The sequence below is a fragment of the Hyla sarda genome, chromosome 1 (assembly GCF_029499605.1).
Source record: "Hyla sarda isolate aHylSar1 chromosome 1, aHylSar1.hap1, whole genome shotgun sequence".
Taxonomy (NCBI): Eukaryota; Metazoa; Chordata; class Amphibia; order Anura; family Hylidae; genus Hyla; species Hyla sarda.
The window spans coordinates 610,666,251-610,686,639 of record NC_079189.1 but is presented as its reverse complement, the minus strand read 5'-3'; the positions used below and the strand labels follow the sequence as shown (position 1 = coordinate 610,686,639).

Here is a 20,389-nt window from a genome sequence, read left to right as displayed (position 1 = left end):
TCGCTCCCTGCAACTGATGACAAGTGGGTGCAGCAGAAGAGATTGTGGGGGTCCCCAGCGGAGGCACCCCTGCAATCAGACAGCTAATCCCCTATCCTTTGGATAGGGTCTAGGGAAGGAGTACCCACCTCTCCTATCAGTAAGAACTCCTGATGTGTGACCGTGGCCTCCTTGTTCCCCCTCAGCACATCCACCATGATGCCTTACAGTCTCCCCATCACACCTACCACCACCAGTCCCACCAGTGCTATGCTCGGCCACTGCCCCCCCTCCACCACCTCAGGAACACGCTCCAAAGGCTGACTGTGACAACTCCTCATGAATATCCTTCTGCTAGTGGGGAGGCAAAGATGGAGAGGATGGAACACTTGTACCAAGCCACGTAACGTTAGACTAAGAGAAACTTACTAATCCTCCTCCTCCTGAGAAGACAGAAAATGACCCAATCACTCCACAATGGCCATATTATCAATCAGACTTTTGACAACGACGCTGCCAGATTGGAAGCAATTTAATACTTCACTAACTTTCCTTGTTGGGAGGTGGGGGGCAGGCACAGTTGCACAAGAGCTTACAATCTATGAGGAGGAGGAGACAAGAGGAGTGAAGATCCTGATCACAAGAGCTTACAATCTATGAGGAGGAGGAGACAAGAGGAGTGAGGATCCTGATCACAAGAGCTTACAATCTATGAGGAGGAGGAGACAAGAGGAGTGAAGATCCTGATCACAAGAGCTTACAATCTATGAGGAGGAGGAGACAAGAGGAGTGAGGATCCTGATCACAAGAGCTTACAATCTATGAGGAGGAGGAGACAAGAGGAGTGAGGATCCTGATCACAAGAGCTTACAATCTATGAGGAGGAGGAGACAAGAGGAGTGAGGATCCTGATCACAAGAGCTTACAATCTATGAGGAGGAGGAGACAAGAGGAGTGAGGATCCTGATCACAAGAGCTTACAATCTATGAGGAGGAGGAGACAAGAGGAGTGAGGATCCTGATCACAAGAGCTTACAATCTATGAGGAGGAGGAGACAAGAGGAGTGAGGATCCTGATCACAAGAGCTTACAATCTATGAGGAGGAGGAGACAAGAGGAGTGAGGATCCTGATCACAAGAGCTTACAATCTATGAGGAGGAGGAGACAAGAGGAGTGAGGATCCTGATCACAAGAGCTTACAATCTATGAGGAGGAGGAGACAAGAGGAGTGAGGATCCTGATCACAAGAGCTTACAATCTATGAGGAGGAGGAGACAAGAGGAGTGAGGATCCTGATCACAAGAGCTTACAATCTATGAGGAGGAGACAAGAGGAGTGAGGATCCTGATCACAAGAGCTTACAATCTATAAGGAGGAGACAAGAGGAGTGAGGATCCTGATCACAAGAGCTTACAATCTATGAGGAGACAAGAGGAGTGAGGATCCTGATCACAAGAGCTTACAATCTATGAGGAGGAGGAGGAGACAAGAGGAGTGAGGATCCTGATCACAAGAGCTTACAATCTATGAGGAGACAAGAGGAGTGAGGATCCTGATCACAAGAGCTTACAATCTATGAGGAGGAGGAGGAGACAAGAGGAGTGAGGATCCTGATCACAAGAGCTTACAATCTATGGGGAGGAGGAGACAAGAGGAGTGAGGATCCTGATCACAAGAGCTTACAATCTATGAGGAGGAGGAGACAAGAGGAGTGAGGATCCTGATCACAAGAGCTTACAATCTATGAGGAGGAGGAGACAAGAGGAGTGAGGATCCTGATCACAAGAGCTTACAATCTATGAGGAGGAGGAGACAAGAGGAGTGAGGATCCTGATCACAAGAGCTTACAATCTATGAGGAGGAGGAGACAAGAGGAGTGAGGACCCTGATCACAAGAGCTTACAATCTATGAGGAGGAGGAGACAAGAGGAGTGAGGATCCTGATGACAAGAGCTTACAATCTATGAGGAGGAAGAGACAAGAGGAGTGAGGATCCTGATCACAAGAGCTTACAATCTATGAGGAGACAAGAGGAGTGAGGATCCTGATCACAAGAGCTTACAATCTATGAGGAGGAGGAGACAAGAGGAGTGAGGATCCTGATCACAAGAGCTTACAATCTATGAGGAGGAGGAGACAAGAGGAGTGAGGATCCTGATCACAAGAGCTTACAATCTATGAGGAGGAGGAGGAGACAAGAGGAGTGAGGATCCTGATCACAAGAGCTTACAATCTATGAGGAGACAAGAGGAGTGAGGATCCTGATCACAAGAGCTTACAATCTATGAGGAGGAGGAGACAAGAGGAGTGAGGATCCTGATCACAAGAGCTTACAATCTATGAGGAGGAGGAGACAAGAGGAGTGAGGATCCTGATCACAAGAGCTTACAATCTATGAGGAGGAGGAGGAGACAAGAGGAGTGAGGATCCTGATCACAAGAGCTTACAATCTATGAGGAGGAGGAGACAAGAGGAGTGAGGATCCTGATCACAAGAGCTTACAATCTATGAGGAGGAGACAAGAGGAGTGAGGATCCTGATCACAAGAGCTTACAATCTATGAGGAGGAGGAGTGAGGATCCTGATCACAAGAGCTTACAATCTATGGGGAGGAGGAGGAGACAAGAGGAGTGAGGATCCTGATCACAAGAGCTTACAATCTATGAGGAGGAGGAGCCAAGAGGAGTGAGGATCCTGATCACAAGAGCTTACAATCTATGAGGAGACAAGAGGAGCGAGGATCCTGATCACAAGAGCTTACAATCTATGAGGAGGAGGAGATAAGAGGAGTGAGGATCCTGATCACAAGAGCTTACAATCTATGAGGAGGAGACAAGAGGAGTGAGGATCCTGATCACAAGAGCTTACAATCTATGAGGAGGAGGAGACAAGAGGAGTGAGGATCCTGATCACAAGAGCTTACAATCTATGAGGAGGAGGAGACAAGAGGAGTGAGGATCCTGATCACAAGAGCTTACAATCTATGAGGAGGAGGAGACAAGAGGAGTGAGGATCCTGATCACAAGAGCTTACAATCTATGAGGAGGAGGAGACAAGAGGAGTGAGGATCCTGATCACAAGAGCTTACAATCTATGAGGAGGAGGAGACAAGAGGAGTGAGGATCCTGATCACAAGAGCTTACAATCTATGAGGAGGAGGAGTGAGGATCCTGATCACAAGAGCTTACAATCTATGGGGAGGAGGAGGAGACAAGAGGAGTGAGGATCCTGATCACAAGAGCTTACAATCTATGAGGAGGAGGAGACAAGAGGAGTGAGGATCCTGATCACAAGAGCTTACAATCTATGAGGAGGAGGAGACAAGAGGAGTGAGGATCCTGATCACAAGAGCTTACAATCTATGAGGAGGAGACAAGAGGAGTGAGGATCCTGATCACAAGAGCTTACAATCTATGAGGAGGAGACAAGAGGAGTGAGGATCCTGATCACAAGAGCTTACAATCTATGAGGAGGAGGAGACAAGAGGAGTGAGGATCCTGATCACAAGAGCTTACAATCTATGAGGAGGAGACAAGAGGAGTGAGGATCCTGATCACAAGAGCTTACAATCTATGAGGAGGAGGAGACAAGAGGAGTGAGGATCCTGATCACAAGAGCTTACAATCTATGAGGAGGAGGAGACAAGAGGAGTGAGGATCCTGATCACAAGAGCTTACAATCTATGAGGAGGAGGAGACAAGAGGAGTGAGGATCCTGATCACAAGAGCTTACAATCTATGAGGAGGAGGAGACAAGAGGAGTGAGGATCCTGATCACAAGAGCTTACAATCTATGAGGAGGAGACAAGAGGAGTGAGGATCCTGATCACAAGAGCTTACAATCTATGAGGAGGAGACAAGAGGAGTGAGGATCCTGATCACAAGAGCTTACAATCTATGAGGAGGAGGAGGAGACAAGAGGAGTGAGGATCCTGATCACAAGAGCTTACAATCTATGAGGAGGAGGAGGAGACAAGAGGAGTGAGGATCCTGATCACAAGAGCTTACAATCTATGAGGAGGAGGAGACAAGAGGAGTGAGGATCCTGATCACAAGAGCTTACAATCTATGAGGAGGAGACAAGAGGAGTGAGGATCCTGATCACAAGAGCTTACAATCTATGAGGAGGAGGAGACAAGAGGAGTGAGGATCCTGATCACAAGAGCTTACAATCTATGAGGAGGAGACAAGAGGAGTGAGGACCCTGATCACAAGAGCTTACAATCTATGAGGAGGAGGAGGAGACAAGAGGAGTGAGGATCCTGATCACAAGAGCTTACAATCTATGAGGAGGAGGAGACAAGAGGAGTGAGGATCCTGATCACAAGAGCTTACAATCTATGAGGAGGAGGAGACAAGAGGAGTGAGGATCCTGATCACAAGAGCTTACAATCTATGAGGAGGAGACAAGAGGAGTGAGGATCCTGATCACAAGAGCTTACAATCTATGAGGAGGAGGAGACAAGAGGAGTGAGGATCCTGATCACAAGAGCTTACAATCTATGAGGAGGAGACAAGAGGAGTGAGGACCCTGATCACAAGAGCTTACAATCTATGAGGAGGAGGAGGAGACAAGAGGAGTGAGGATCCTGATCACAAGAGCTTACAATCTATGAGGCAATGTTCTTACTGCTGAGCCCCACTGTCACATGACCATTACCACAGGTCCGTCAACCACAATATTTATATCCTGCTGAGCTCCGCCCACTCCTGTCACATGATCATCCTGATAAATTCTTTACCATAATCTCTTCTATCCTACTTAGCTCCGCCCCCACATTCCCTGGTCACATGACTGTGACATCATCACAGGTCCTACACCTCCAGCATGTAGCAGATACAGAGCAGGTCCTGGTCGGGCAGTCTCTGCTGTTGTGTTGTGATTTCTGCTCCTCAGGTAAGACCAATACCTTTTTATCGTATTTGCCATAAGTTTACATACACTTTAACTGCTTCATTATTATCATTATTATTTTTATTTTTTTTAACAAATATGAAAAGTACATTTCCCATCATGCCTGAGGCTATCAAGGTTTGCTGGGAGTTGTAGTTTTAGTGCTGCAGGTTGGGTACCAGCACTGCAGACTGTTGAGCACCTTTCCCCATTTTGCTGTAAAACTCCCATTGGGCATGATGGGAAATGCCCCACGTGTGACATCTGCACCAATGATGTCATCGCCGCGTGACATCAGCTGTCACATGCAACCCTGGTTCTGATGTCATTGCTGATGTCATGAGTGAGATCGGCGCATGCATGCGAGCATCAGGAAAATCTTATTTTTTAAATAATATTCTTTTTCCAGTTTTTAATCCAAAGAATAATGACAAGCCAGGAATTATATATATATATATATATATATATATATATATATAAAAATTGGGGGGAAATAAAACCAGTGTGCGAGTTCCATCTCCAGCAGACATCGCTCTCTACCGCTCCTATCCTCTTCAGTGATGCAGGAGTTCTCTAGAAGCTTGTTAAAGGGGTACTCCCACCCTTGACATCTAATCCCCTATCCAAAGGATAGGGGATAAGATGTCTGATCACGGGAGTCTGGGGGACCCCCGCAATGTTGCATGCGGCATCCACCTGTTTCTTGTCTGGAAGCGCTGGAGGGTCTGGGTCGCGACCACGGGAACGGAAGTCCGTGATGTCAGGACTCCGCCCCCGTGTGACATCACGCCCCGTTCCCTCAATGCAAGTCTATGGGAGGGGGCGTCACGCCCCCTCCCATAGACTTGCATTGAGGGGACGAGAAGTCTTTGACGTCAGGACTCCGCCCCAGTGTAACGTCACGCCCCGTCCCCTCAATGCAAGTCTATGGGAGGAGGCGTGATGGGAAGTCTGTGACGTCAGGACTCCGCCCCTGTGTAACGTCACGCCCCGTCCCCTCAATGCAAGTCTATGGGAGGGGGCGTGATGGGAAGTCTGTGACGTCAGGACTCCGCCCCCGTGTAACGTCACACCCCGTCCCCTCAATGCAAGTCTATGGGAGGGGGCGTGATGGGAAGTCTGTGACGTCAGGACTCCGCCCCCGTGTAACGTCACGCCCCGTCCCCTCAATGCAAGTCTATGGGAGGAGGCGTGAGGGGAAGTCTGTGACGTCAGGACTCCGCCCCCGTGTAACGTCACGCCCCGTCCCCTCAATGCAAGTCTATGGGAGGGGGCGTGATGGGAAGTCTGTGACGTCAGGACTCCGCCCCCGTGTAACGTCACGCCCCGTCCCCTCAATGCAAGTCTATGGGAGGGGGCATGACGAGAAGTCTGTGACGTCAGGACTCTGCCCCCGTGTAACATCACGCCCAGTCCTCTCAATGCAAGAAGTCTATGGGAGGGGGCGTGATGGGAAGTCTGTGACGTCAGGACTCTGCCCCCGTGTAACGTCACGCTCCGTCCCCTCAATGCAAGAAGTCTATGGGAGGGGGCGTGACGGGAAGTCTGTGACGTCAGGACTCCGCCCCAGTGTAACATCACGCCCCGTCCCCTCAATGCAAGTCTAAGGGAGGGGGCATGATGGGAAGTCTGTGATGTCAGGACTCTGCCCCCGTGTAACGTCACGCCCAGTCCCCTCAATGCAAGAAGTCTATGGGAGGGGGCTTGATGGGAAGTCTGTGACGTCAGGACTCCGCCCCTGTGTAACGTCACGCCCCGTCCCCTCAATGCAAGTCTATGGGAGGGGGCGTGATGGGAAGTCTGTGACGTCAGGACTCCGCCCCCGTGTAACGTCACGCCCCGTCCCCTCAATGCAAGTCTATGGGAGGGGGCGTGATGGGAAGTCTGTGACGTCAGGACTCCGCCCCTGTGTAACGTCACGCCCCGTCCCCTCAATGCAAGTCTATGGGAGGGGGCGTGATGGGAAGTCTGTGACGTCAGGACTCCGCCCCCGTGTAACGTCACGCCCCGTCCCCTCAATGCAAGTCTATGGGAGGGGGCGTGATGGGAAGTCTGTGACGTCAGGACTCCGCCCCCGTGTAACGTCACGCCCCGTCCCCTCAATGCAAGTCTATGGGAGGGGGCATGACGAGAAGTCTGTGACGTCAGGACTCTGCCCCCGTGTAACATCACGCCCAGTCCTCTCAATGCAAGAAGTCTATGGGAGGGGGCGTGATGGGAAGTCTGTGACGTCAGGACTCTGCCCCCGTGTAACGTCACGCTCCGTCCCCTCAATGCAAGAAGTCTATGGGAGGGGGCGTGACGGGAAGTCTGTGACGTCAGGACTCCGCCCCAGTGTAACATCACGCCCCGTCCCCTCAATGCAAGTCTAAGGGAGGGGGCATGATGGGAAGTCTGTGATGTCAGGACTCTGCCCCCGTGTAACGTCACGCCCAGTCCCCTCAATGCAAGAAGTCTATGGGAGGGGGCTTGATGGGAAGTCTGTGACGTCAGGACTCCGCCCCTGTGTAACGTCACGCCCCGTCCCCTCAATGCAAGTCTATGGGAGGGGGCGTGATGGGAAGTCTGTGACGTCAGGACTCCGCCCCCGTGTAACGTCACGCCCCGTCCCCTCAATGCAAGTCTATGGGAGGGGGCGTGATAGGAAGTCTGTGACGTCAGGACTCCGCCCCCGTGTAACGTCACGCCCCGTCCCCTCAATGCAAGAAGTCTATGGGAGGGGGCGTGACGGGAAGTCTGTGACGTCAGGACTCCGCCCCCGTGTAACGTCACGCCCAGTCCCCTCAATGCAAGAAGTCTATGGGAGGGGGCGTGATGGGAAGTCTGTGACATCAGGACTCCGCCCCCGTGTAACGTCACGCCCCGTCCCCTCAATGCAAGTCTATGGGAGGGGGCGTGATGGGAAGTCTGTGACGTCAGGACTCCGCCCCCGTGTAACGTGACGCCCCCTCCCATAGACTTGCATTGAGGGGACGGGGCATAACGTCACACGGGGGCGGAGTCCTGACGTCACAGACTTCCCGTCACGCCCCCTCCCATAGACTTGCATTGAGGGGACGGGGACTTCCGTTCCCGTGGTCGTGACCCAGACCCTCCAGCGCTTCCGGACAAGAAACAGGTGGATGCCGCATGCAACATTGCGGGGGTCCCCAGCGACGGGACCCCCGCGATCAGACATCTTATCCCCTATCCTTTGGATAGGGGATAAGATGTCTAGGGTGGGAGTACCCCTTTTAAGGTTTCAAAAGAGTGTATTTAGAACCCAAATACATCGGGATAAACCAGCGGGAGTTGGTAAATTCACAACCTAATTCTCTTTCCCGTATAGTACAGATTAGCAGGCGCATTTTGGGCTAGGAGATTGTTATACATTTTAGTAAGAAGTGCCGTAGGTAGGGGATAAGTTATAGGGGGTCCATGGTAAAGGGGCTTGTTGACCACCGCACGAAGTGGCGGCTGACACGCCCCCTCAATACAACTCTATGGCAGAGCCGGAACACTGCCGTCAGCAATCTCAGGCTCTGCCATAGCGATGTATTGAGGGGGAGTATCGGCCGCCGCTTTGTGCGGTGGTCAACACCCGCTATCTGGCCAGCAAGCCGGGGCCCCCCGCGATATCCTGTGCGGGGCTCCGGCTTGCTGTGATTGGACCCCTCCTGTGATCTGAAACTTATCCCCTATGCTTAGGATAGGGGATACGTTGTTCAGCACTGGACTACCCCTTTAAGTTTAATAAATTACCAGGTTTCAGTTGGGGATAAAGTGTACAGTGCATAAGACCAGACAATCTTTTTTAATCTTCTCTGTCTTCTTCAAAAAGTTAGATAAATAAATAATGCGAATTCATGTACAGGATAAAAAAAAAAACAGACATGGTCGCACATCCACAACATGCACAGTGATCGAAGGCTTCTCAGCAAAATGTATTAATCTAACAGGTGATTAGTGTACTTGGTTATAATGAAGTGCAAGCCCGCTAGCCACGTCACGGACTACATGTAAGTAGCGAGTCCCTAACATCCATAGCATAAAATGGCGCTGCACTGAGCGGTGACCTCCACTGCCACAACACCAGTGCCGCCATGGCTGCTGCGCGGCGTCCATTGCTGCCGTATCCGTGGGGAGGCACGGCCCATGCTCTGGTCGGGCGGAATTGGGGCTGCTCTGCCAGTGGGTTGTTCCCCCTGTGGGCACTGGTGTTGAAGCGGTGGTGGTGGTGTCCTCTCAGTGCTACGCCATTTTATGTTAGGGACATTAGGGACCCGCTACTTACAGGTGGCCGTGACGTGGCTTGTGGGCTTGCACTTCATGATCATAAAGTACACGAACCACCTGTTAGTTTAACCCCTTAACGACGCAGGACGTATATTTACGTCCTGCGCCGGCTCCCGCGATATGAAGCGGAAAAGCGCCGCGATCCTGCATCATATCGCTTCGGTCCCGGCGCTCATCAACGGCCGGGACCCGCGGCTAATACCACACATCGCCGATCACGGCGATGTGCGGTATTAACCCTTTAGAAGCGGCGGTCAAAGCTGACCGCCGCTTCTAAAGTGAAACTGAAAGTATCCCGGCTGCTCAGTCGGGCTGTTCGGGACCGCCGCGGTGAAATCGCGGCGTCCCGAACAGCTGATCGGACACCGGGAGGGCCCTTACCTGCCTCCTCGGTGTCCGATCGACGAATGACTGATCCGTGCCTGAGATCCAGGCAGGAGCAGTCAAGTGCCGATAATGCTGATCACAGGCGTGTTAATACACGCCAGTGATCAGCATAGGAGATCAGTGTGTGCAGTGTTATAGGTCCCTATGGGATAACAATGATCAGTATAAGAGATCAGTGTGCGCAGTGTTATAGGTCCCTATGGGATAACAATGATCAGTATAAGAGATCAGTGTGTGCAGTGTTATAGGCCCCTATGGGACCTATAACACTGCAAACATTTTTTTTTTAAAAAGTGTTAATAAAGGTCATTTAACCCCTTCCCTAATAAAAGTTTGAATCACCCCCCTTTTCCCATAAAAAAAAATAAAACAGTGTAAAAAAATAAATAAATAAACATATGTGGTATCGCCGCGTGCGTAAATGTCCGAACTATAAAAATATATCATTAATTAAACCGCACGGTTAATGGCGTACTCGCAAAAAAAAATCCAAAGTACAAAAAAGCGTATTTTGGTCACTTTTTATACCATTAAAAAAATGAATAAAAAGTGATCAAAAAGTCCGATCAAAACAAAAATCATAAAAACTTCAGATCACGGCGCAAAAAATGCGCCCTCATACCGCCCTGTACGTGGAAAAATAAAAAAAGTTATAGGGGTCAGAAGATGACATTTTTAAACGTATAAATTTTCCTGCATGTAGTTATGATTTTTTCCAGAAGTGCGACAATATCCAACCTATATAAGTAGGGGATCATTTTAACCGTATGGACCTACAGAATAATGATAAGGTGTCATTTTTACCGAATTATGCACTGAATAGAAACGGAAGCCCCCAAAAGTTACAAAATGGCATTTTTTTTTTTCGATTTTGTCGCACAATGATTTTTTTTTTTCCGTTTCGCCGTGCATTTTTGGGTAAAATGACTAATGTCACTGCAAAATAGAATTGGTGACGCAAAAAATAAGCCATAATATGGATTTTTAAGTGGAAAATTGAAAGGGTTATGATTTTTAAAAGGTAAGGAGGAAAAAACGAAAGTGCAAAAACGGAAAAACCCTGAGTCCTTAAGGGGTTAATAAAATTTTGCTAAGAAGCCTTAGATCAAGGTGCATGTTGTAGATGTGCGACCATGTCCGTTTTTTTTCTCTACCAGAATTCAAATGAATAAATAAATAAGTAAAAACAACCATACTTTTTTTTTCTGTAGAAGCAGACCGTTTTTGCCACAGGGGGTATCGCCCTAAATTCACAGATTTTTCGTACCAGAATTTCACTTCCAGCCTCTCATATATTCTTTCCCAAACGCTCCTTCTCATCTTCATACAACTAACCTGAAATTGTGCCCCCTTGTTGTTGTTTTCATCTTCTTTCTGTTCTTCCATCCAAACTATACACATTTAGGTGGAGATTTATCAAAATCTGTGTAGAGGAAAAAGCGATGAGTTGCCCATAGCAACCAATCAGATCGCTTCATTCATTTTTGAAAAGGCCTCTGAAAAATGAAAGAAGCGATCTGATTGGTTGCTATGGGCAACTCGACAACTATTCCTCTGGACAGGTTTTGATAAATCTCCCACATTGTCCTTTGTCATTTCACCATTCTTACCTCTATTCTTTGGACCTGCTCTATTTTTTAAATGTCTCGGTAGGTGAGGTCTCCAGAACTGCCCGCAGTATTCCTGATGTCATCATTACAGCTCTATACAGGGGGCGCCATCTCCTCTGTAGAGAGATTCTGGTCTCTTAATTGTCTCTCTCCATACACAGGATTACACCAGCCATCTCCATGAGTCAGGACGGAGCAGGGCCCGGGGCCCCATCATAAAGCCTCCACCTCACTCACCGATACAAGAGCAGAAGATCCTAGAACGTATCCACAGGATCACTGAGCTGCTGACTAGAGAGGTGACCCTGCTGGTACATTATACAGTAATGGAGGGGTCTGGTGATGACTGGAGAGGTGACACTGCTGGGACATTATACAGTAATGGATCGGTCTGGTGATGACTGGAGAGGTGACACTGCTGGGACATTATACAGTAATGGAGGGGTCTGGTGATGACTGGAGAGGTGACCCTGCTGGTACATTATACAGTAATGGAGGGGTCTGGTGATGACTGGAGAGGTGACACTGCTGGGACATTATACAGTAATGGAGGGGTCTGGTGATGACTGGAGAGGTGACACTGCTGGGACATTATACAGTAATGGAGGGGTCTGGTGATGACTGGAGAGGTGACACTGCTGGGACATTATACAGTAATGGAGGGGTCTGGTGATGACTGGAGAGGTGACACTGCTGGGACATTATACAGTAATGGAGGGGTCTGGTGATGACTGGAGAGGTGACACTGCTGGGACATTATACAGTAATGGAGGGGTCTGGTGATGACTGGAGAGGTGACACTGCTGGGACATTATACAGTAATGGAGGGGTCTGGTGATGACTGGAGAGGTGACACTGCTGGGAATGCTGGGACATTATACAGTAATGGATGGGTCTGGTGATGACTGGAGAGGTGACACTGCTGGGAATGCTGGGACATTATACAGTAATGGAGGGGTCTGGTGATGACTGGAGAGGTGACACTGCTGGGACATTATACAGTAATGGAGGGGTCTGGTGATGACTGGAGAGGTGACACTGCTGGGAATGCTGGGACATTATACAGTAATGGAGGGGTCTGGTGATGACTGGAGAGGTGACACTGCTGGGACATTATACAGTAATGGAGGGGTCTGGTGATGACTGGAGAGGTGACACTGCTGGGACATTATACAGTAATGGAGGGGTCTGGTGATGACTGGAGAGGTGACACTGCTGGGAATGCTGGGACATTATACAGTAATGGAGGGGTCTGGTGATGACTGGAGAGGTGACACTGCTGGGAATGCTGGGACATTATACAGTAATGGAGGGGTCAGGTGATGACTGGAGAGGTGACACTGCTGGGACATTATACAGTAATGGAGGGGTCTGGTGATGACTGGAGAGGTGACACTGCTGGGACATTATACAGTAATGGAGGGGTCTGGTGATGACTGGAGAGGTGACACTGCTGGGAATGCTGGGACATTATACAGTAACACCACTGGAGGGGTCGGGGTGATGACTGTATCATTATGTGTCAGGTTCCTATAAGGTGTCAGGACGTGGCGGTCTGTTTCTCCATGGAGGAGTGGGAGTATGTAGAAGGACACAAGGATCAGTACAAGGATCAGGTCATGATGGAGGATCAGCAGCCGCTCACATCACCAGGTAAGAAGAGACATATATATATATAGATATCACTGTCACCACCTAGTAACATAGAAATCTCTCCAGCAGGTGATGTTTTCACTCCCTTTGTGTTCTCTACAGATGGAGTCATGGATAGAAATCCACCCGAGAGGTGTCCCCGTTCTCTGTATTCCCAGGACTGTCCAGAGGGAAATGTCCCAGAGAACCATCAGGTAGATTATACTAAAATTCAGTGTATGACCATAAGTGATTGAACCCATGATCAACTTTTTTTTCTTCTCTGTTTAGGGTGAAAATATTATTACTATTAAGGTTGAGGTAAAAGAGGAATCAGAAGAGGAGACGGATCAGCAGTGTAAGGAGGGGGAGACTTTCATTGGTTGTACAATCTGTTTTATGGATCCTCTAAATCCTCCACCCATCATCTGATCATCACATGTAAATAATCTATTCCCTGTGTGTTCCCTACAGATGGAGTCATGGATAGAAATCCACCCGAGAGGTGTCCCCGTCCTCTGTATTCCCAGGACTGTCCAGAGGGAAATGTCCCAGAGAACCATCAGGTAGATGAGGCTGATCCTATCCCACATCTCTATAGGGGGGGTCCTGCAGTCATAGATGTGGGGGTAGATTTTGGGGGTCTCTGTTGCTCCTCCTGTCTGCTGTATTGTAGTGAATTGTTCTATATGTCACATCAGGGGGGATATCTGACTAATAATAAAGTGGAGGATGAAGAAGAGAGGATGAGGGGCCATCACCCGTGTATGAAGGAAGTGAAGGAGGAAATTCCAGGAGGTGTTACCCCAGGTATGTAATAATTCCAGGAGGTGTTACCCCAGGTATGTAATAATTCCAGGAGGTGTTACCCCAGGTATGTAATAATTCCAGGAGGTGTTACCCCATATATGTAATAATTCCAGGAGGTGTTACCCCAGGTGTGTAATAATTCCAGGAGGTGTTACCCCAGGTATGTAATAATTCCAGGAGGTGTTACCCCAGGTATGTAATAATGGATTACAGAGGGAATTCAGAGGTTTCTTCAGGGGAGGCTCCTCCTTAGAGATACATGACATTAACCCTTCAGGCCCCAGTGATCCTCAGTTACATTGTAACACATGTATAGAGAAGTCTCTGGAGTGGCAATAATAAGACCATATGAACAGGACCAAGGCCCCAGACCAGATAACGTGTTAGACCTATCAGTAATATACTGAGCCCCTCCAGTATCTAAAGACCTTGATGCTGCAGCTGATATTCACTATGTAGTCCTAGTAGGATGTTGATGCTGAATCGTCAAATGTGTTTGCACAAAAAACTGCACAAAAATACTATACAAGCCGCTGAGAAACACTGATGTTATATATTTCATTACTAACTTGTGGTTGAAACATCCCCTTTTTAACCCTAACAGAAAATCCCAGTAACATCTCTGTGGGAAACTTCATGTTATCGCTGAATTATAAAGGAGAAGCTGAAGATATGATGGAGCGCTCCTCAGGAGACGACCTCCTCACCCCTAATGTCCATCCAGATCTATCCTATAGTAATCCTCCTGATCATGAGGAACCTTCTACCGATCAATCACAGATTGTTACCACAAGGACAGGTCAGAAAAATGGGGAAAATTATCATTGTGGTGAATGTGGAAAAACGTTTACAAAAAGCTCAAACCTTTTAAGACACAGGAAAAGTCACACAGGAGAGAGGTTGTTTTTATGCCCGGAATGTGGAAAATGCTTTGCATATAAATCAGAGCTTGTTATACATGAGAGAAGTCACACTGGAGAGAAGCCTTATCCATGTTCAGATTGTGGGAAATGTTTTGCATATAAATCACAGCTTGTTATACATGAGAGAAGTCACACAGGAGAGAAGCCGTATTCCTGTTCGGAATGTGGAAAATGTTTCTCACGTAAATCACACCTGGTTAAACATGAACGAATTCACACTGGAGAGAAGCCATATTCATGTTCAGAATGTGGTAAATGTTTTATCAGCGAATCACATCTTGTTATACACGAGAGATGTCACACCGGAGAGAAGCCATATTCATGTTGTGTGTGTGAAAAACGTTTTATAAGTAAATCCGATCTGGTTAAACATGAGAGAATTCACTCAGGGGAAAAGCCATATTCATGTTCAGAATGTGGGAAAGGTTTTGCAAATAAATCAAATCTTGTTACGCATGAAAGAATTCACACTGGAGAGAAGCCGTATTCATGTTCTGAATGTAGGAGATGCTTCACAAATAAAGCACAGCTTGTTATTCATGAGCGAAATCACACAGGAGAGAAGCCGTATTCTTGTACAGAATGTGGAAAATGCTTTTCAGATAAATCAAGTCTTGTTAAACATGAGGTAATTCACACAGGAGAGAAGCCATATTCTTGTTCAGAATGTGGGAAATGTTTTACCCGAAAACTAGATTGTGCTGTACATGAAAGAATTCACACAGGAGAGAAGCCGTATTCATGCTCAGAATGTGGAAAATGTTTTGCAAATAAATCACATCTTGTTGTACATCAGAGGATTCACACAGGAGAGAAACCGTATTCGTGTTCAGAATGTGAAAAATGTTACACAGATAAATCAAGTCTTGTTAAACATGAGAGAATTCACGCAGCGGAGAAGCTGCTTTGATACTATACTGTATGTGGGAAATGTTTTCCAAGGAATTTAGAGTGACAGAGAGAAGGACAGTCATGTCAGGGTTTTCTATTGTTAAGAGAATAAATATGTGATGGGCATATTATTTGATATTCATAGATCCAGAATATGTAGATAGATAAGGGGATGGAATTGAATAAAAAAAAAACAATAACACATTTTTATTTTTCCTTTCTGTGGCTCAGATTCCTGGTTCTGCCTCTTTCACAATAGAAGACAAACTCCAGCAGCCATGGATAGTAAATGGTTACTGTCAGTAAAGGGGAACTCCGCTGCTAGACATCTTATCCCCTATCCAAAGGATAGGGGATAAGATGTCTGATCGTGGGCGTCTCGTTGCTGGGGGTCCTCCTGATCATTTCTAAATATACGCCGGGTTCCTGCTGCAGTTGTCTTGACTTCACGCCACCTCCATTCCTTTCTATGGGAGGGGGCGCAGTGTGACATCACTAGGGGGCGTGGTCATGATCACAGCCTCTGGCTCTGAACAAAATGTTCAGAACTCTGGAGCACCGGAGTACCCCTTTAAATAAAACCTTTTGACATGTCTCCTAACTCCTGAGACCCGTTGCGATCTCAAGTTATAAGGCTAGGTTCACACTTGCAAGCTCCAGACAAAAAAAAAGCTTCCGAGTTGGTGCTAGGACCGCGCGAACGTTGTCATCACGGTAGACGGTAATGTCTGCAGAGAATGGACAAGGATGTCGCCTTAAGAATGGACAAGACCATTCGTCAGTTTTTTGGGGGGGAATTTCAGGGGCGGAATATCTGCTGCTAAAGTTCCGTAGTGTGCACTGTGCACCAGAATTTAAAAAGGGAACTCTGCTCAGAAATTCTGTAGTGTGAACCTGACTTTAGCCTCTCTTCCCGTCTATCAATCAAATCTGACTTTTCCCCATATGTCTATGCAGCAAAAAAGGTTGGAAATGTCGGCAGTAAAGGGGTATTCCAGGATTTTTTTTTATTTGACTATGCTACAGGGGCTGTAAAGTTAATGGAGTCCATAATATAGTGTCTGTACCTGTGTTTCATGGTGGTCTCGCAATCCTTCAGTGATTTTTGCCCCAAGGTTTATTTTTAACAGCATACAAAATGAGTGTCGTCTCAGGTTTTTCCGGTTTGCAGTGCGGCCTGAGACATTACATCACTAGTCAGGTGTTCAGAGGGAGCCTGTCTACTTCAATGGGTGGAGCGACCGCTGGGTGGGAGGGAGATCTTTCTGCAAGTAGTTGTATTTTTGCAACAGCTGTAGGTACCCTGGTTAAAAAAAACACTGGTCTGTTACATTGAAATAACACAGGTGTGTTTCAATGGGTGGGATGACCTCACATTTACAAACAAGGAATCATGGAACTTGTAGTTGAAAACAGGAAATAGCCAATTCACAAAAATATAGCCTCCACTTTATGGTAATCTTACAACACAGCCATTTAGCTCCAGGACAAGCGCAGATCCTTCCTAATCATGTCCATTACTGTCTGGCAGGTAAGTACTAAAGATCACCTATAACACTGACCAGTGCTATGCCCTATGCATAGCACTGAACAGTATTAGCAATCAAAGGATTGCTATAAATAGTCCCCTATGTAAAAAATGTAAGTGTAAGAAAATTATTTGAAAATGCCCCTCCCCCAATAAAATGTTAAATCACCCCTTTTCCCCATATTAATACGAAAAAGTGTTAAAAAATCGATAAACATATTTTGTATCATTGCATGCGTAAATGTCAGAATTATAAAAATAAAATGTTAATGATCCCCTACGGCAAACGGCATAAATGTAAAAAAAATGTAAAAAGTCAAATTTCGGCTTTTTTGTCACATCAAACTGCACGGCGCAAAAAATGAGCCCTGACATATGAATACGGAAAAATGAGAAAGTTAGAGGTGGTCAAAATAGGGCAATTTTAAACATACTGATTTTGTTTAAAAAAATTGAGATTTTTTAAATGCAGAACAATAATAGAAATGTATGTAACCATGGGGATCATTTTAATCGTATTGACCCAAAGAAAACATGTAATTTTTACCATAAAGTGTACAGCGCGAAAACGAAACACCCCAAATCTGCAAAACTGATTTTTGTTTAAATTTCCTATTTCACAAACATATTTTTTGGGGCTTACCATACATTTTAGGGTAAAATGAGTAATGTCATTGCAAAGTACAACTGGTCATGCAAAAACAAGCCCTCATATGGGTCTGAGAATGGAAATATAAAAGTTACGAATTTTAGAAGGCGAGGAGGAAAAAACAAAAATGCAAAAATAAAATTGGCTGTGTCCTTAAGGTGAAAATGGGCTAAGTCCTTAAGGGGTTAAACTTGGTTACGACCAGCTGAAGCACATGGCAGCTCGCTTCACTCCTAGAACGGCCACCTGATCCGACTTATGTCCTCCATTATAGCTGGAGGCAGGTTGCGGGAATCCCTGGCGGGGGTGATCCCAATAATCCGACTTGCGGTATCCGCGCTTCACCGGGATGTAGAAGAAGTTCTTGCAGGCAGTTTACTGTGAAAAACTTTTTTTTTTTATCCACCAGAGTATGAGTTATACAGAGGCAAATTAGTTAACACAGATAGCTGGGTGTTCAGGACAACGCGTTTCGAGAGGGGATTCCTCTCTTCGTCAGGTCTGCTATCTTAATGTGAAGTGAATGTATTTATACAGTGGTGGGGACTTGAGTTTTTCAAATTTTGGTGGGTTTGTGAGGTCACTGGGCGCTGGTCTGTGACGTCAGTCTCTGTGACCTCTATGGAGGGGTTTACTGTATTTTTACTCTGTGTATCTATAACATTAAAGGTTTTTGCCTATAGGAATCAATAGGCCATTGTGGTCTATGGCTAAGTTTACTGAACATCGTTGGAAGCAAAGCAACAGAGAGCTCAGCTGGGCTGTGGATAGGAGTCTTTCAGTGTAATGTAATTGAAAGATCTCGGGTATAGCTTTAACTTGCGATGACAGCTGCAGACAATAGGTTAAGTGGATAATGGCTTTTGGAAGTTATTAATGTACTTTCCAAAACCACATACGGGTCAAAACTGTTTCACTCCGTTTGACTCCGGTCGGATCACTAAAGTAAATGGAGTCACGGGCTGATCTAGCCGGGGTACTGGAGCGCCCGGTTTGCCCCTCCCTGCCGGATCCGGCACCCGTTTGTACAAAACGTGGTGTGAATGCACCCTAAAATCGAGTACATCTCGTGTCTTTTTAGAGCTGTGAATCTGTCATTTCTGTGTGCTGGGATGTGGTCTATGGGGCATATGGTAATGGATAGATCATGTCAGGATGTTTTTCATGGCAGTGTTTCGATAAACTGTGAAAGAGGAATTTGCGTTTGATGTTGTTCCTGTGTTGGTTCAGTCGGAGGTGTAATTCCTGGGTGGTTCTTCCTACATATTGCAGGTTGCAGATGCTGGTAAATGACGAAGCTGGATTTGCAGTTTAGGGAGAATTTTATGTTGAAGGTTTCCTTAGTAGATTTGTTGAAAAAGGTCTTTTGGTTGTGGTTTATTGTAGTACAGCATTGGCCACTTTTTGTTCCGCATCAGAAAGCTCCTTTTGGTTTTATGTTTGAGGTAGTTTTCTGGTTTGTATGGCATCTAAGTTTGCTTGGAGCTAGTATGTTTTTTTATGTGGGTGTTCCCCTGAAGGTGATGTCTGGTTTGTTGGGGAGAGCTTGTTTCAGTATTGGGTCGGATTGGAGTATGTGCCAGTGCTTTTGGAGGACTGAACGGATTGAGTTATGAGAGGAATTGTAGGTAGCGATGAAATTAAGTTTGATAGTTTTTTTGGTGTCCGGGTTTTTGGAGTTTTTAGTTTGAGGATTTAAGCAGTCGTCTTGTGTCAGTGATTTTGTCTTGTTGTAGGCCTCATTGAGAATACTTTTAGCATAGCCTTTGGCCAGGAATCTGCTTTGGAGGGTTTTTGCTTGGGTGCGAAAGGTGTGGTCGGATGTGCAATTTTTTCGAATGCGTTTGTACTGACTGAAGGGTTTGTTTGTTTTCCATTTTTTATAATGTCCACTGTTGAATGATAGGTATCTGCTGGAATCGACTTTTTTAAAATGGGTGGCGGTAACAATATTGTTGTTTTCATGCAGGTCCAAAAAGTCGATTTTGTTGTTGGATGTGTTTGAAGTGAGCGTGAGCCCTTCCTGCATTACTCAAGTCCAAAAGCAAATCATACATAGTGAAGAGACTCTGGGACCTTGCATTAAAGGAACAAAACAGGTCATCAAACGCGGAGAGCTGAGGATCATAAGAAAAATCTAGGAAGGCAGAACAGCAGAAGGCAACCAACTGAGCATGTTCCAAACAGGACAACGGACGCGCAGGGTTCCCTGTGCACAGCTCTGACAAAGATTGCACTTTACCATGCACTACAATATCCTTCAATCAGGGCAAAGCAGAGCTAGCGCACCCCAGGAAGTCAGGCATCCCTACTGAGCCCGAAGGCAGTATTGCAGGAAAGATAAGTCATTGGGTCCAGAACCGAAGATATGCTGAGAGGCAACCCAGTTATCCCAGAGTATGAGAGGCCAGATAAGGCCACTCCGGGAAAGTTAACCTGTCACTACGCAAGATCCATAAAGCTAAAGGGAGAGAAGCTGGAGCAAGCTATGCTTTGACCTGTACCCACAGCTTCTTGTCCTGACCGTGCGCCCAATCCAGAGCCATCCCGCCAAGAGATTTGATCTTAGTAAGGATTGATCTGCGAATGCGAGGTTTACACGTAATACAAACAAATTTAGCAACAGCCTTCTAAACAATGTGAAAAACTGGATATAACACAAAACGGGACAGTCAGAGGTACAGAGACTTGGGGAGCACATCCATTTTTACCACATGATAGTTGTAAGGTCACCCAAAGTGCACTTCTGTAAAAGAAAAAACAGGTGTAGCTAAGCAAGGATATAAGCTCCAAGAGACAGGGTGCTCTCCT

The 20,389-nt window shown here is 46.7% G+C and overlaps 1 protein-coding gene across 1 annotated transcript in view; it reads left to right on the top strand.

The window, feature by feature from the left end:
• Positions 1-4,757: 4,757 nt before the first annotated feature.
• Positions 4,758-20,389, top strand: part of LOC130300905 (uncharacterized) — a 448,736-nt gene continuing 433,104 nt past the window's right edge. The window contains exons 1-7 of the mRNA XM_056551581.1: positions 4,758-4,876; positions 11,307-11,444; positions 12,672-12,798; positions 12,901-12,992; positions 13,069-13,135; positions 13,252-13,343; positions 13,479-13,587. Of these exons, the coding sequence (XP_056407556.1) occupies positions 12,711-12,798; positions 12,901-12,992; positions 13,069-13,135; positions 13,252-13,343; positions 13,479-13,587 (448 nt within the window). The 5' untranslated portion in view covers positions 4,758-4,876; positions 11,307-11,444; positions 12,672-12,710. The remainder of the gene's footprint in view (positions 4,877-11,306; positions 11,445-12,671; positions 12,799-12,900; positions 12,993-13,068; positions 13,136-13,251; positions 13,344-13,478; positions 13,588-20,389) is intronic.